The sequence below is a fragment of the Epinephelus fuscoguttatus genome, linkage group LG9, assembly GCF_011397635.1.
Source record: "Epinephelus fuscoguttatus linkage group LG9, E.fuscoguttatus.final_Chr_v1".
NCBI lineage: Eukaryota > Metazoa > Chordata > Actinopteri > Perciformes > Serranidae > Epinephelus > Epinephelus fuscoguttatus.
The window spans coordinates 32950226-32965789 of NC_064760.1; the positions used below are offsets into that span (position 1 = coordinate 32950226).

Sequence of the window (15564 nt, forward strand, 5' to 3'; positions counted from 1 at the left end):
TGTGGGGAAAAGAGGCTCCAGTATCTGAGGGGGTCAGGTGGGGGGACAGGAGTTATTTTAGGAAGCAGTAAGCTTGTCCTCATCACATTACCGGCGGCTGTGCTGTGCATTTACAAAAGAAACAAGGAGAGGCAGGATTGGTTTGTGCGTGTGCGTATAATGCGGACAGCGAGTATCAGCATTTATGACTGCGAGGTATTTCTAAGGTAGGTGTTACACTTGGGGCGCCACTTTGAAAATGAATTAGACAAGAGATGCAAATGACCCTCAAACCTCCACCAAAGGTGTTCATGAGGTCAGAACATGGAGCGAAGGAACGCTTTAATGTAGCTGGCAAACACTCAGAATGATAAAACCGGAAGGTGAATTATTTAATCCATTTAAAAAGTTTTAATTGGCAGATATCCATGAAATTGCAAAAACCTTTTATCAAGTCTTGAAACCCACAACTCTATGGCTAAATAAATATGAGGTACTTATCACTTTATGGAGCCATTTTGACTGAACACACTGAGTTCACTGGTTTACATTTCCGCTCCTTCTCCTTTCTGTCTCTCTCCCAGTCTGCCTTCACTGCTGCTTCTCGCTCTCCAAAACAAAGCTGAGTTGTTTCTTCGGGGCTCTTCCCACAGGTTGCTGATGTTGTGGAGAAATCTGCTCCTCTCTGGCAGCTGAAGATTGTGGATCCACTGGCCCTCCGGTCTGAGCTGAAGCTGCTGGGACTGACGAGTCCTGGAGGACGGGCCTCGGGCTGATGGCACACACTGCCAAGAGAAGAGAGGCTGCAGTGAGCTCCAGGCCAACAAAGTCAGAATAGTCACACTGTAGCTGTCGGGGTCAAAGGTCAGGAGGTAGAGAGAGATGAGCAGTGTTGGGGAAGCTACTTTGAAAGCACATCGAAAGTTACTGATTACTTTGCACTGGAAGAAGTTGAATTACAGCAAAGCTACCTTAGGGAGAAGTCTAGTTTGGTTGGGCTATTTAGAAAAATTAGATTAAACTACAAGTACTTTGAAAAAATGATCAAATTGACAAGGTACATGTGATGCGGAATTATAACAAAAAAACACCAGTCACTAAAATTTATTGTTCGTACTTGTTCACAAACTCTAAAAAGAATCCACTGGTTCAACTTTAAAAAATCAAGGTAACAAATTGCATGCATCTTTTAAAGTAGTTACAACTCTGGCATTCTTCTACATGTCTTTTATAATCTGACAAACTCAATTAGTTTAGTTTGCTTTGATATGAAAAAGCTTAATTAGGTTGGATAAACTTAGATTCATCCAAAAGTTGTGGTGATATTTAGTGGTCAGAATATTTTATTGATGATATTCCAACTAAATTATCTTAATTGCATCCAACTCAAAAATGTCAAAAATGTTTTTGATTTCGACCAACTTAAAATAAGTTGTAAACTGACTAGACCATGTTAATTCAACAAAAGTAATTTTTTATGCTCAAAACCCTTTTTTATTTATAGTATTATCTACCTACCCCATGAATCATCTTTTTTAAATTGTATTTTTATTTTTTTTATTAATAAATCAAATTATAATAATTAAAACAATTTAAACAGTGTCATTACTTAATGCATTTTAACAGTGTAACCAGGGAAATTGTAAACTATTACCTTTAGAAAGTAATTTTCCCAACAATGCTTCTGACCGACTTGGGGCAAAAGAAGTTCAATAACAGTAGAGAGGCAATGGTAAAATGATAAAAATAAAATAATAATTTCTTTCCCTTTATGGCCCAAAAATGTTTGTAGTTTCATTAGTTAACTGCAGAAAAAAAAGTAAAAAAAAAAAAGAAAAAAAAAAGTCATTTAAGTACTTGAATCACTGTACAAATATGAATGTAGCTGAACTACCAGCAAGCTGCTGCAAAATATAGATAATACTATACTACTGAAAGCTTGAGAGGAGGCACAGGAGTGGAAAGACAACACTAGAATTATGTACAGATATACTAATAATATCATTTATAAAAACAGTTCTGTCATCCTTTTACCAGATTACCAGAGATTGTCCTATACCACAGCAGTATCTTACACACACACACACACACACACACACACACACACACACACACACACAGAAACATAAATACGATCCTTGTATTTTTGGTATATTAATATGTACTGAACCGTCTTTCACTTTACCTGTGTGAGACCTGCTGAGTCCTGCTCTCACTCTGCGGCAGCCATTGAACTCTGCATCCTCCACCTGTCACAGTCAAAGTAAAACACGCTAACAGTTTAAACTAAGTCAGTTTGAGGAATAAATTAAACTCAATAAGTCTTAGTGATAATTCTCCCTGAGTAAAGAGGCATTTTCTTCACGCAAATAATGACCTAATACTACGCCTAGACTCAATGACTTGTTTACATGGATATAGTACCTGTGTAATATATGTGTATCTTTCTCCCAGACTCTGGTGTCTGTAAAGAGGCTTCCTCGTTCTGTCCGTGGTGGCGTCCTGGTGCAGAGTGTGTCTGCTGTAGGCTGGTGTCTGCTGAAGTGACATCATCATACATTATACATGAACCCCAGCAGCAGATGAAAAGTGCATACAGTATCTATAGTGCATGTCAATGATTCCTTCATGAAAACGAAGGTACACAAACCAAAGCTGTGAATTTACCTTGTTGTTGAAGTTTTGAAGGTTTCTGGAGAGAATCCGCCTGATGCTGTCCATCTCCTCTGGTAAGAGGGGACGGCTGTGGGAGCGAGGGTCCACTCTAAAAGTGAGGGGTGAATATTCACATCCATAAGGCCAGAAACTGTGTTGTGAGGACCGACGTTTCATCAGTTTTTGGTGGCATGATTAAGGTTTAACATGGGAAGAATTCTGGGAACTGACAGAGTAGGTTGAGATATTCTGTAACTTCTTGACATTCAAACAGATGCTGTAAAGGATTCTTATAAATATATTGTGTTGAACTTGCTTTCTTTTTTAAAGAGTTGGATTAGCACAGATTGCCATGATGGTCATAAAACTTTACTTAGTTTTTAGGATCCTATGGAACTCCTTCCATCAAGTCCTGGAGATCCCTGAGCCCTGATACAAGAAACTATAACATACAGTAACAACATGTCTTCTCACAGTGGTGGCGCCTCCTCGTCTCCCCTCTGCTCCCTCCTCTCCAGCTCCTGGTAAACTCTGAGGATGCTGGAGCGAGCCTGGTGATCCTCACGGATCAGGAAACGGCGAAGGTACTTCTTGTTGAACTGCTCAAACCTCACACACACACAAAATACTTTGACATTGTTATGTGTCCTCACTGGTGGAAAATGATGAGGAACTTTTGCATGTGGTGTTTGCTGCCACCTACTGGTCATTTCAGGGCCTATTTTTTGGGTAGCATGCAAACGTTTTTAGGAGAAGTGAACATAAAACAAGAAAAACTAACTTGTCTTTCCAGTAGTGTTGCCCCCAGTAGCCAACCACATCCTCTATTCCTGCCAGCAGGTGATCAATGAGCTGAGAGGAGACAAGATGACAGTATATCATTCATAGATTTTCTTTTGCCTCTATATATCATTTCATTGGCTTATTTCAGAGTAGGTGTCCATCACTAGGAATGTATAATCACAAAGCAGATTGCACCTTTTCTGCTGAACTCTCACTGTTATTTTCATTTTCACAGATGAAATTGCAAAAAGATCTGTATTTACACACACACTCATTTCTGTTACTAAGAACTAAAGCTCATGTGGCATTGCAGAATTTTGCAGTATTGTACAATGACCCCAGACAGCAAGAAAAATATTTAAGGAAGGTACATTTGAAGATGCATAATTTGCTAATTTATAAAACATATTGACACCAAATTAATCTTTTGTTTGATAGATCATTTGCTGTGATACATCCACGATGTGACAGCGTAATTCCAAAAGTAAGAAAATAAAAATACAGTGAAGGTCCAAAGCTAAATAGTGAGCAGTTTTAAAAAGTAAAAAAGTATGAAAAATGTTGAAAAAAAATGAAATTATGACTGTAAAAACAACTGAGGTGACGCATGAGTGTGTGATGTATTGACAAGACATGAATAATTTTGGTGTCTACATTCTCTCAATGTATAAGTATGTAAGTAAGTGGTGTCATTACCCTGCTGTGGATCTCCTCGCTGACAGTAGGCAGCGCTCTCTTCTTCCTCTTCACATCCAGCAGCTCTACTAGAGGCTTAATGGTCATCCCCTGGAAACAAGACAACACCAAACGCAACTAATATAACCAAAAAAAGGACAAAACAAAGCCAAACAAATGCAATGCAAAGAGGAAAAACTACTACAGTATATGAAGATATAGGAAGTGGTCATTCAGTGACATCATTCTCCCACCTGTACAAAGACAGTGAAGAGGATGACCACAATGGTAGTTGTGATGAAGAGTCTTTTCTTTGGGAAGTCATCGATCAGGAAGACGAGGGAGAAGCAGATTGCCCCTCTCAGGCCTCCGTAGGCGATGATGAACTGATCTCGAAAGGTCACAGTGTTCCTCCGCAGCTTGTTGACTACAGCAGTCAGCAGGAGAACACCTTCAGAGGAGGGAGAAGTGTTGAGTTCTCTATTCTGACAGCTCTTTACTAAGCTCCTGGACAGAGAGTCAGTGGTATATTGGTGGTTACGTGAAAAGATTTAAAATTACCTGTGGCCCTCCAGATGAGGCAGAGCAGCAGCGTGGAGCAGACAAAGGGCCAGCTCCACATGTGGACATCCTGTATTGTGGACACGCCCAGGAAGATGAAGATGAGGGTTTCACTCACGCTGCTCCACATCTTGAGGAAGTACTGGATGCTGGTGTTGCTGCGCTCGGACACATTGGCCTCCACGTACTGCTTCATGGTCACAGCACAGGTCACAATGCTGTACAAGAGGGATAAAATATGAGACATAATCAGTTTTAACCATGCTAAATATTTATAAAAGGAGGTCTTTGAGTTTAATACGCGGCAGAACTCACGCCATGATGCCAGAGAGGTGAAGCATCTCTGAGGTCAAGTAGGACAAGTAGGAGTAGAGGAAGACAAAGAGCGGGGCAATGACCTGGGCTCTGGAGGTGAACCTTGAGGTGAGGGCCGCCACCAGGCCAAAGAAGAGGCCTACAAACAGGCCACCAAGGCCCACCACCACCACCCTGCACCCACCCAGCAACACATCCAGTCCCGACACTGACGGCAGACGGAGGAAGGACTCAAACAGCTTGTAGAGCACCTGGGAGAAGGAGAGATGTATTATGCACAGGAAAAGGTATTCTATTTTGAGACTACCTGGTGACCACGTCTCCCCTCACCACGGTAACAGCGTCATTGAGCAGCGACTCTCCAAACACCAAGATGTGCAGCTGTTCGTTAACATGCATCTCCTGGAAGACAGAGAGCACGGCCACGGGGTCGACAGCAGCGATCAGAGAGCCAAACAGCAGGCAGTGGAGCAGAGAGACGTCTCCCAGAGAGCTCTGGGCCAGCAGGCACACACCATACAGAGACAGGCCGATGCCCAGCACGTTCCATAAGGTTCCCAGGACTGCATACCTGGAGATGTACACACAATCAGCAGTTTAGCAGGGCTATAAAAACCAAGGGAGGGACTTTTAAAACCAGTCTCTTCTGCGATCTGGTCCCATATCGATGATTTTGGTACATAAGGATGTTAGGTATCCTGGTAGTTTGAATAGCGAGGCCTTATAGATGAAGATGCAGGTGTGTAGATGTCTTTTAGCTGCCAGTGCCAGTGCCAGCCAACCTTTTTATACAGGTCACAGTGGTGAATGCGATAACTATCAGCTGTAATGAAGCACAGGGTACTATGATAGGCAGTATCAAGGGGCTTGAGGGTTGTGGCAGCAGCATGAGTACACATGATATCCCCACAGTCTATTGTGGACAGCATGGTTGACTGTGTCATGGTTTTTCTGTTTTCAAAGGAGAAGTAGGCTCTATTTTTTTGAGTAAGATACTCAATATGAGTTCTGATCGATAATTAGCTGTCTAACCAGATTCTGAGATATGTGTAATGCTATTTATAAAACTGTTTAAATCACATTGCCACATCACTATGGGTGGTGCCTTTGGGAAATAAACACATTGAAAAAAATTGATCTGAGAAATCCACATTCCCAAAAAACAAATAAAGATCCTCATTCACTTTATTTACTTCCATGTTGTTTATATGCGTGTATGTGTAAGGGTACGATGAGAAATGTCTTGATAAAGTAATCAAAAGGCATTGTAGAGGTGGATTTTATGTGTGGGAATATTCCTTTGTTCTCTATGAGCAAACAAGTACAAACAATCACTAAGGACCTGCAACCAACTTAAACATCTCTATTCAACACTTCTTTACGTGTACAGGCAATTCAGTGATATTCCCACAGCTGTGCTCTTGACTGGGCTTGAAATCCTGAGTCCTCTTTGACTGAGAACTGAGACAAGACTGAGTAAGAATGTGCTCAATTCCGAGATGAGACTGAGACCTACAAGAGGTGACACTGAGACCAAGACCAATCTCAAATACTACAACGCTGCCTCTGGGATATTTGCACAAAATTTTATGGCAATTCATCTAACAGCTGAAGAGAAATGCCAGTCTGGACCAAAGTGGTGGAAGGATCACCGACAGCACCATCGCCAGAGCCAAACTGCTACAGTAGCATGGCTAAAGGATATTGATTTTTAGCACTTTCAAGAAGTTAAATTACTGTATATTCCCCCCTTTATGTGACAAGAATATTTCTTTGAATCTACTTTTTTGAGGGATTCTCTGAGAAAAGTTGGATGGAAAATGTGATGTGTTGTGCATTTTGTATGAATTTAAATTGAATTTCCCTTTCATGTACATAGACACACTTGAAAACTTGATCCCTGCTGTAGACCTTAATTTTGAAAACTAACCTCTCCGTCCAGATATGTTAAAAAACATATTACTGAAACTTTGTACCAACCAGAGGATGGTGCCAAGGTTTTCAAAGAACAGCCTCCCTGGCAGGAAGTACCCTGCATCCAAGACGATGGGCGGGAGCAGAAAGAGGAAGAAAGCGTCAGCGCTGAGGGTCGGAGGAGCAGAGTGGCGGACACCATAGATCACCCCTCCAACCAAGAGACCCACCATGATGAGGAGGCAGCTCTCTGGGACGACGGCTGGGACTCGACCTGACCAGTGGAAACCTGGAGGTTAGAGACAGAGACGATAAAACGACATCATGCTCACTGGATTCAACCATGTTGTGACTCTGCGAGAATTTTTACTCAGACTGACAGCACAAATGTGGAGCTGCACCAACAGCTCATACACACCATAATGAGCACACAGCTGGGTAATGATGGGACGCTTGTAGTAGTTTGAACATTCTAAATATAAAGATAATTTCAATACATTTTCTTATATCTTAGGAAGACCTACACACTTCAGATTTGAACCTTCTAACAGCATCTATTGACCTCCAGTAGCATCTTGTGACTTTTCACGTATGAGCAACAGAATGAAGCTTACCCAGCTTGGCCAGTGAGGCCAGCATGATCCACAGCACAATCTCAAAGGGAGCCTGCACATGGTGATAGTCCACGCTGAAAACCCTCAGAGCCATGGGCAGATCCACAGACAGGCTGACATCGCTGCTGTTCAAGCCCAGCGAGGGGGGCAGGTTGTGGGGCTGCGGGAGCTCAGCTGGGGGGGTCAGGGCCAAACATGTAGGCCAAAGCAGGCAGGCAGAGAGCAGCAGAGAGAGAGTCCACAGGGCAGCCATCCTGCAGCCATGCTGGGACAACAGGAGAGAGAGAGAGACAGGGAGAGAATAGGACAGGGGTTATGGAGATAGGGGGAGGGCGAGCAACACACACATATACACACACACACACAAAACAATCTAACCACAACTCAGGCAGCCACTAATGTGCACAGGAATCCCTGAGCTAGCAATGATACCCAACCAGCAGTACAGAGCTCAACACACACACACACACACACACATACACACACCTACTCTCGTTGGTGGGGACACCACTTTCTGAGAGGTTTAGAAGGACGATACCACCATCAACAGATTGTAAATGACACACACTGGTGATGCACTGATGGCAGTTATATCTGCAGGCACTGCGGTTAATAACCTGATGGGTTGGATCATAATAATGAACACTGATTAATAGAGGATGAATGAATATGAATGACATCGAGTTTATTAAATACTTGTAGCGATCACTGTAGCAGTTCGTCTCCATTAAGAGAGCCACTGTGTGGATTTACACATGAGGAACAGTCGAGTTTATAACTACAGCTAGTTGGTAGGTTTTGTGGCTTTTGTGGAAAAATAATTACCAATCTTCATTAATGATTTGATGTATTGTGTGCTGTTTCCTCCAAGGACTACTTTGGAAATAAATGTTTTCAGTCATGCTTTTAAGCGCTGTCCTCTGGGATTTTTTTTATGTCATGATACTCCTTTGAGTAACTGTGCTTTTAAAAGAATCAAATCAAATCAAATAAAGATACTAATTAATTCATTAATATTTTATTAAACAGGTTTTCCCAACATTAAAAGTAAAAAAAAACTTAAAGGGGTTGGAGACTGATCTACTGTGTGTCTCTCACTGATAAATTCTGGATCTGGCCACCACCATAGATTGTGGTTGGTTTTACTTTACACTATCTCCAGCGCTGACACATTGCTAGTAGTGCAAGACTGGTAACCAAAAGAGAGTGATGGCGGGCGTTAGCATCAGAGGTTGAGAGATTCAGCTATACGTGTTTGAGCCTCAGTCAGACCCAGACTCAGAGACAAGTCTGTCAGAGATAAGCAGATGCTTCAGAAAGTGTAGTTAGCATATTTTATTTGTTAATGTTGTTTATTAGCTTGTGAACTTGCAACTGCCAGTGACTGACACAGCGTTGGCTGTGAAACACACAGTAGGCTAATATCTGCTACAATGTTAACCATGTGTGTTGGCATGACCTGGTTTATATCCAGTCACTGCACATTCTACCATGTTTGCTATCAAAACTTTCACTATGCTAATGCTAACTCTGCTCTCTGTACTAACAGGTCCGCTCTGCTGTGGAGGTTTCAGGTTTCTTCGCTGGTGTTGTGTCGAAGGCAGTCCCCTTCCAAAATGTGCTTCCAGTATTAGACAGCAATTGGCTTTCATATTAGTGACGTAGCTAATCTAGCTTGCTTGAGGTACATTCGAATCTCAGAGGGAAGTGCACAGACATCGCTCCTTTCAGCAGAGGAATGTGAAAACACCTCTCTAGTGACAATCTTTGCACAGATAAAAGCCAGTTTAGTCAAGGTCAGACATTTTAGGGACTGGTAGGGAAGGAGTGAAATGTCCATGCAGGTGCTGGTCTAAGTAGAGAAAATAATTAATTTGGGTGGGTGGCAGGTTGATTTGGATACATCGGCATAATTAAAATCAGTTCATATTTCAAATACAACCATCTTCTTGCCATGTGACATTATACCTTAAGTTTAAGGACAAATATTATTCAACCAAACTTCTGCCTTTTGTGCTGCTCTCTCTCAGCTCTGGTCATTGGTCACGTCATGACAGAAGCTACACAACAGAAGAGGAGACCAGAGGAGAAGATTTGTAGAACAGCAAATCATAGGTAAATTGTTTACAGCAGGGGAGTGAAAATTAAGTGGAAAAAATATTCGTCTTCCTCTCTCCTGTATGTTCTGGCAATTTTCCTTCAGTTGTGCTCATGCAGCAGGTCATTGAGCCAATTCAGAAAGCGTCTCCAAATGCTCTTATCTGTTTTTTGGCTCCATGGATTCTTCCATCACCTCCGCAGCAAGAACTCCAATGTCATCAAATTCATCCACCTCTTCAGTCTGGACATTTGCTGGCCATGTTTCAGGCCGTCTTTGCAGTTCCTGCAGGTCTTCTTCTGCTCGCTCTGGTTCTTCCACCAACGGCAGCAATGTGCATGTCTTTCTGTGCATCACTCCAGATTTCTTTTTCATTTCATCTCTTTTTTTTGGCCTTCCTTAAATTCACTTTAGGAAATGAATCACCACATTGGAGAGCCCAATGGTTCTGATCATCTTCTCACTGGGTTTTGGGGGGCAGAAGAAATTTTAGCCAGGCTACTGGTCTCGACCACTAAATGTCTCGCTACAGCAAGAACAGTCTGCCACAGGCACCCTCTGGTTCTAGAAGATGTCATGGTGGAACAGATTCATTTTTTCGGTGGACTTGGTCAGAAGAATCTCCTGGATTGTCATGAGCGGCAAGAGATTTCTGTCATTGTAAGACTGCTGAATACCAAACTGTGGCATTATTTTAATACAGCCACAATAAACTACAACATATAAATCAAGTTATAGCCTACTTGTCTATTGATTAATTTGCTTGGAAGGATCTCCCAGCCCCTTCTCACTTTCAACTTGTGCAAGTTGTCAGTGATCTCAGCAACAGAGGCTCCTTTTGTGGCGGGATGAAACTCATTGGCTTGTGGTGGTTTTTGAGGCAGGAGGCAAAATACCACTGTTTTGTACCTGTACTTCAGTGTGAGACATTGACACACATCAGCACCTTTCCCTGCGGTATGAAATGCACTGACTGGTGGCAGTTTGTAACGCCACAGGCAACTACCGTGGTAGCAAATTTCCTGTCGCAATGGAGAGATACATATATAATTCACAGGAAGGGCAGCTTCCCTGTACCAATATGACAGCCACTATCAGCCAGTATCAGACTTCCACTGTATAAGTAACATAAACAAAGAAAGCTTCTTTGTCCCGGTCACTAACACACACAAAGATTGAGGTTAATAGGCTACTAAACATATGTTGCATGTGCAAGCTTGTGTGACTCTTTCCCTTTTCCAGAACTTCAAACAGATGGCATGTGAAAATATTCATTTTTCTTTGGTTTTAAAATCTGTTGTTGCTTTTGGAAAGTTGCTGCACGTTTTCTAGTCCAAGAGAACAGATTGAACCCGAGTTTGTTTTTTCTTTTCCAAAATCTGGTTTGCACTGAATCATGAATGCAACAATAACCTGCTTAAAATTAACCAGTTTTCCGGAGCACAGTGACCTTAGATGACCATGGGAAATTGGAAACAGCTTTTAGGATGCCAAATTGTAAATCCCAGGTTTATTCAGTCTTTTTAGTCAGCTGTCCATCTGGACTATTTTATAAACCATATGTGACAAAAATACGGTGGGGACGAGGTGAGACTTTTTCTAATCCAGTCTTTTCTAATAGAGCTTTATAGACATTTTGAAATAGCAGGAAAAGTACAGGTGTAATTAATAACATTAATAATGACTGCTTGAAGTTCTTACTGGAACTGTTTACTGTGTAAAACGGACTATAGTGTATATTATAATGTGTTGATAATAGATTTACACCACACTTCTAAACACAGGAATATAAAGCTGTGCAGCCTTTAACTGATAGCTTTGACTGAGGTGGAAGTGCTTCCTGCTTTCCTTCAGCCCTGTTGGAGGTCTGGATATTTATAGTTAACACTGAATGTGTCTGACGCCTTCTGCAAAGCTGACATAAAGTTAGTCTGGCTCTCTGTGGCTCCTCAGTTAGGCCCATCATTTTAGCCAGGTGCAAGTGGCAGAACAGCAGTTTCTATTTTTCATGGCCAACATTACACAATATTGGCTTGTTAAACATTGTAACAATCAATATCTCCTCAACCCAAACTCATAGCTTTAGTTTGATTCTAATGTACTGTCCTTCTTGTTCCTCTGTTTAAGTTCTGAAACTGTTTAGTATTGATTAATGGACCCCTGTGTGTCATTGTTTTAGCTATAGGAAGTCTTTAAGGTGTTGAAGGGATTAAGGCAGATTGAATCAGATTGCATTGGTAATCAGCCTGTCCTGGGCTTTATGAGTTCGAGTCACCTTTGTTGCCACTCAGACCTGTTGATTAGCCAAGTCCACAACCCACTGCTTTAGCCTAGCCCAGGGGTCAGCAACTTTTACGATCAAATAAGCCATTTTTTGGCAAAAAAAGCTCTCAAATAATCTGCCTGGAGCCGCAAAAACATATTTCAGTCTTAGAATGAAGGTAACAGTCAGTCTACTTCACCCATGAACATTACTAATAGCTCTAAATGAGCCTTTATTAATATGTTACCACAATGTGGCTACTCTGCAGTGGGCTATTTATGATTGCTTGGGACTTTACTTTGCAGGGTTGGTGGTAAAAGCAAACAATATGTCCACACACTGTTCAGTTCTTGATTGTCTTCCAACACCTTTTAAACCTGGAATCCATAGCTAGCTTAGCTAGGGAGATCCAAGACAAACCATTGCTGTTGAGGTTTCTTAAATTCTGTGAATAGGTTATACATTTTTACAATGGAGAACGTAAGAATCATTCAAACCATATATAATTTTTTCTCCAAAGCCATGGGGAGCCACTAGAGACAGGCGAGTCGTGTGCAGCCACAGGTTGGCTACCCCTGACTTAACCTTAATTTAATGCAATAAAAACCTCATTCTGAATGTTCATCCTCAGATGGACCCTTGCTGTGACCTTCTGTCTCCACTACACAGTGAATAAAACTAATCTGAACCAGCCACAGAACTAGACCTGAAAGAATTTTTCTGGTCAAAGTTCACCTAAGTTAAACTCAACATGATGCAAAGATGCAACTTTGCAGAAGTGAATGTTTTTACCCCTCTGCTCACATTGAATGGAAGGGAACAGGGATCGAACATACACCAGTGTTAATTTCTCCCATGTGTGACCGTACCCTTACACTGGCAATGGCTCTGTCCCATTCAAATTCCCAGTAAGTCATGACAGCGTAGAGTGTGAGCCAAAATACGCAGTACCAGGACCCTAAATAGAATCCAGCCATCATTAAGTTTTTTGCTTTACCTACTGTGCTACCCACAAGTCAAAATGTCCTCAGAGACAAAGTGGACTCTGCACATCTCCCTCACTCTCCTTTTAAGGCCAAGATACACCAAACTGACATCAAAGAACTAGTGGTTACGAGGGCCGACTATCATGTAGCTTCATGTTGCCTACGTCTTGGCCAAAATATTGTACTTGAACACAATGTACAGACAACAGCCAACAGCCAACAGCCAACTAGCACATATGCTCTGCGTCTATGTGAGGGGAAATAACTCTGTAGCAGCAGACAGCAGCAGTCTATATTCTTAATACAAAAAGGGAACAGGACATTAATAACACAACCTGATTTTGAAACAACAAAAGAAGTTTACCATGCACAAGCGAAACATAGGACAAACAGTAGGAACCCTTTCTGCTTAAGAGCTCAGTGGCTAAACAAAGTTATCTTACCAACATAACAAGTTTGTTTTGATCTGGTTTGGTCTTCTTGTGCACTGAGATGATCTGCCAAACTGATTCAAAATGCTAAATTGGCCAGATATTGAATTACGGCCGAACGTTGGCTTAGTGTGTGAGGATCCTTCGTTATGAGTGTGTGGACTTTGATGACCCCAGTTCCCTACATAGCGTTACCTAGCTTCAGCCTGGACAGAGGTCTAATCAGCCCACTGAAAGCACCCATGTAAACACACAGCACAGGCACAGAAGAATGATGCCCTTCGAAACACAACAGTAGGCCGACTTACAACAGTGACTAACAGACTGAAGCTTTGTGCCTGCACACACAGTCCTGAGAGGAGGATAACTCAGGTGATATAAGTGAAAACACCTGTGGGGGTTTGCTTCTGTAGACCCTTTAACACAAATACAGGTATAATGCTATCTAAGCGGGGTGGTGCTTCTGTTACTGTACATTTGGTATTTTCATGTTGCTCCAGCTGCATTGTAAAGTACAACAAAAGTTTGTTTTATTATCGTGTGACTGAAGCATCTTTAAAAGAAGTCCTCACTCTACTACTTAACTAACTACTTAATGACTTATATTTATACATCTCTCAGGGTTAAAATCTCATTTTCCTTCTCTTTTTGTTGGCATTTAATTTTTAGATCTGCTGTTGCAAATTACCTTGAAATTTAAAGATGAATGCCCAAATCTCCAGATAGAGGCTGTTTGTAACATTGCCTGATTAGACACTGTTGACTCAAATCTGTTAATTAGAGAAAACGCTTAACGAATCTCTGTTTTCTTTTTAAACAGATCAGTGAGTCATCTTATGTTTGCCGTGAGCCCAGTGTGTCAGTGCATGTTGATGGATCACCATTACCCTCACTGTGGGTACAGAGGAAGCCCTGCTGCGAGGATTTGTGCTTCACAGGTTACAAATCAACCTTAAGCAGCCAAATGCACCATAAATCTTCAGGCTATTGCTTTGTCAGTTCATGCTGGAGCTCGCTGTGAGGTGCAGGTGCCTCTAGGACGACTGAAGACTCCACACTCAGCCAAAGAGTCAGCATGGTGGTGGATGCTTGGAGCCTGCCAAGTTGTGATGAACAGCACACTGAAGCACAGCATCATCACACGGCCTTGGATGTTTAAGCAGGAGGTTATAGGGTAAGAACTGTCAATTGTTATTCATTCATGACCTGTATCATTTGCAGTAGTTAGTATAGTATAAGTGCAATATTACAGTGATATGGACACACCGCACCTGAGTACAGGTCTCGAGGCCTTCACACGTCTTATATGGACACACTAAGTCATGTGAGATAAGATAAACTCTTATTGATCCTGACTAGGGATATTTGGTAAAGTTATGGTTCTGTAAGTGCTATTCTGATTAGACTTGACGGTAAACATAGCATAGCATCTATGTACACACATGGCTAACTGTCATCCTAAATAGAAAATCCCAACATCAAGAGTAAATTTATGTCATCAAGGTGTTTGGTGATGGTCCATTGAAGTTCAAATTTGACTGTTCTGGTAGGCTTATTTTTTGGTTGTTGTTGTCAAAGAGGTCGCACTTAATCTATATATCTAATTTAACAGCCTGATCTGTTTACCTCCAGGTTTATCTATGATGGGCCACAGAAAGGCTTCTGTTATTATGTATACAGAATCCTGAGTAATAAAAAACTATGTTATAATGTTGCAAACTAGGGCTGGCACGATATTTGATTTTCACTACACGACTACTGTGGCCAAGAGAGTGAATGATAAGGATATTATCACAATATTTATAGAACATTTTAAAGTAATAATAATGCTATTAATCAGATTTATCTTAAACTTTGATTATTCACTTTTTATCTCTTTTTTGGCAAATAAATTACGCTCAACATACGAGTAAGGTGGAGAAAGAGTCTGTTACCATAACTGTACAAAATCTTAAAAAAGAGCAATTACACTTAATGGATAGTGAATCGACAACTAGATTGTTTTAGTGGAGGGGAAATAATTCAAAAGGTGCTGGATTATTTACACGATATTATCAGTATTTCATTTTCAAACATCACCGTTATTCAGTATACCATTACACCAGTATATCGCAACTCCCCCATTGCAAACCATATGTGAAAGTACAATTTGTAGTAGAATGTTTCCTAAAATTCTACACACCAACCCCCAATATAGCATAACACCTTAAAAGGCAACAAAAATAACAAATAAAACCATAAAAAATACTCTGTAGCTACACTGTGACTGTTTCAACAAGAGCCTAATTTT

At 41.3% G+C, this 15564-nt stretch overlaps 1 protein-coding gene across 1 annotated transcript; it reads right to left on the reverse strand.

Annotated features, from left to right (window-relative positions):
* Positions 1 to 199: 199 nt before the first annotated feature.
* On the reverse strand, positions 200 to 8261 carry LOC125894635 (sodium/hydrogen exchanger 2-like). The gene is made up of 13 exons (XM_049586183.1): positions 7497 to 8261; positions 6949 to 7171; positions 5299 to 5539; positions 4969 to 5219; positions 4654 to 4871; positions 4347 to 4543; positions 4114 to 4203; positions 3416 to 3486; positions 3109 to 3243; positions 2647 to 2743; positions 2404 to 2517; positions 2165 to 2228; positions 200 to 764 (listed from the first exon to the last, which is right to left on the reverse strand). The coding sequence occupies exons 1-13, from the start codon at positions 7747 to 7749 to the stop codon at positions 571 to 573; spliced, it is 2148 nt and encodes a 715-aa protein (XP_049442140.1). The 5' UTR covers positions 7750 to 8261; the 3' UTR covers positions 200 to 570.
* Between the last annotated feature and the right edge of the window lie 7303 nt (positions 8262 to 15564).

What these genes read in the sequence shown, in the direction of transcription:
- LOC125894635 (XM_049586183.1), bottom strand. Translation starts at nt 7,749, where the DNA reads ATGGCTGCCCTGTGGACTCTCTCTCTGCTGCTCTCTGCCTGCCTGCTT. An exon ending in TCTTCACTGTCTTTGTACAG is followed by an intron (nt 4,204 to 4,346) that starts GTGGGAGAATGA and finishes TCTTGTTTCCAG; the next exon opens with GGGATGACCATTAAGCCTCT. An exon ending in GACGAGGAGGCGCCACCACT is followed by an intron (nt 2,744 to 3,108) that starts GTGAGAAGACAT and finishes CCTCACTTTTAG; the next exon opens with AGTGGACCCTCGCTCCCACA.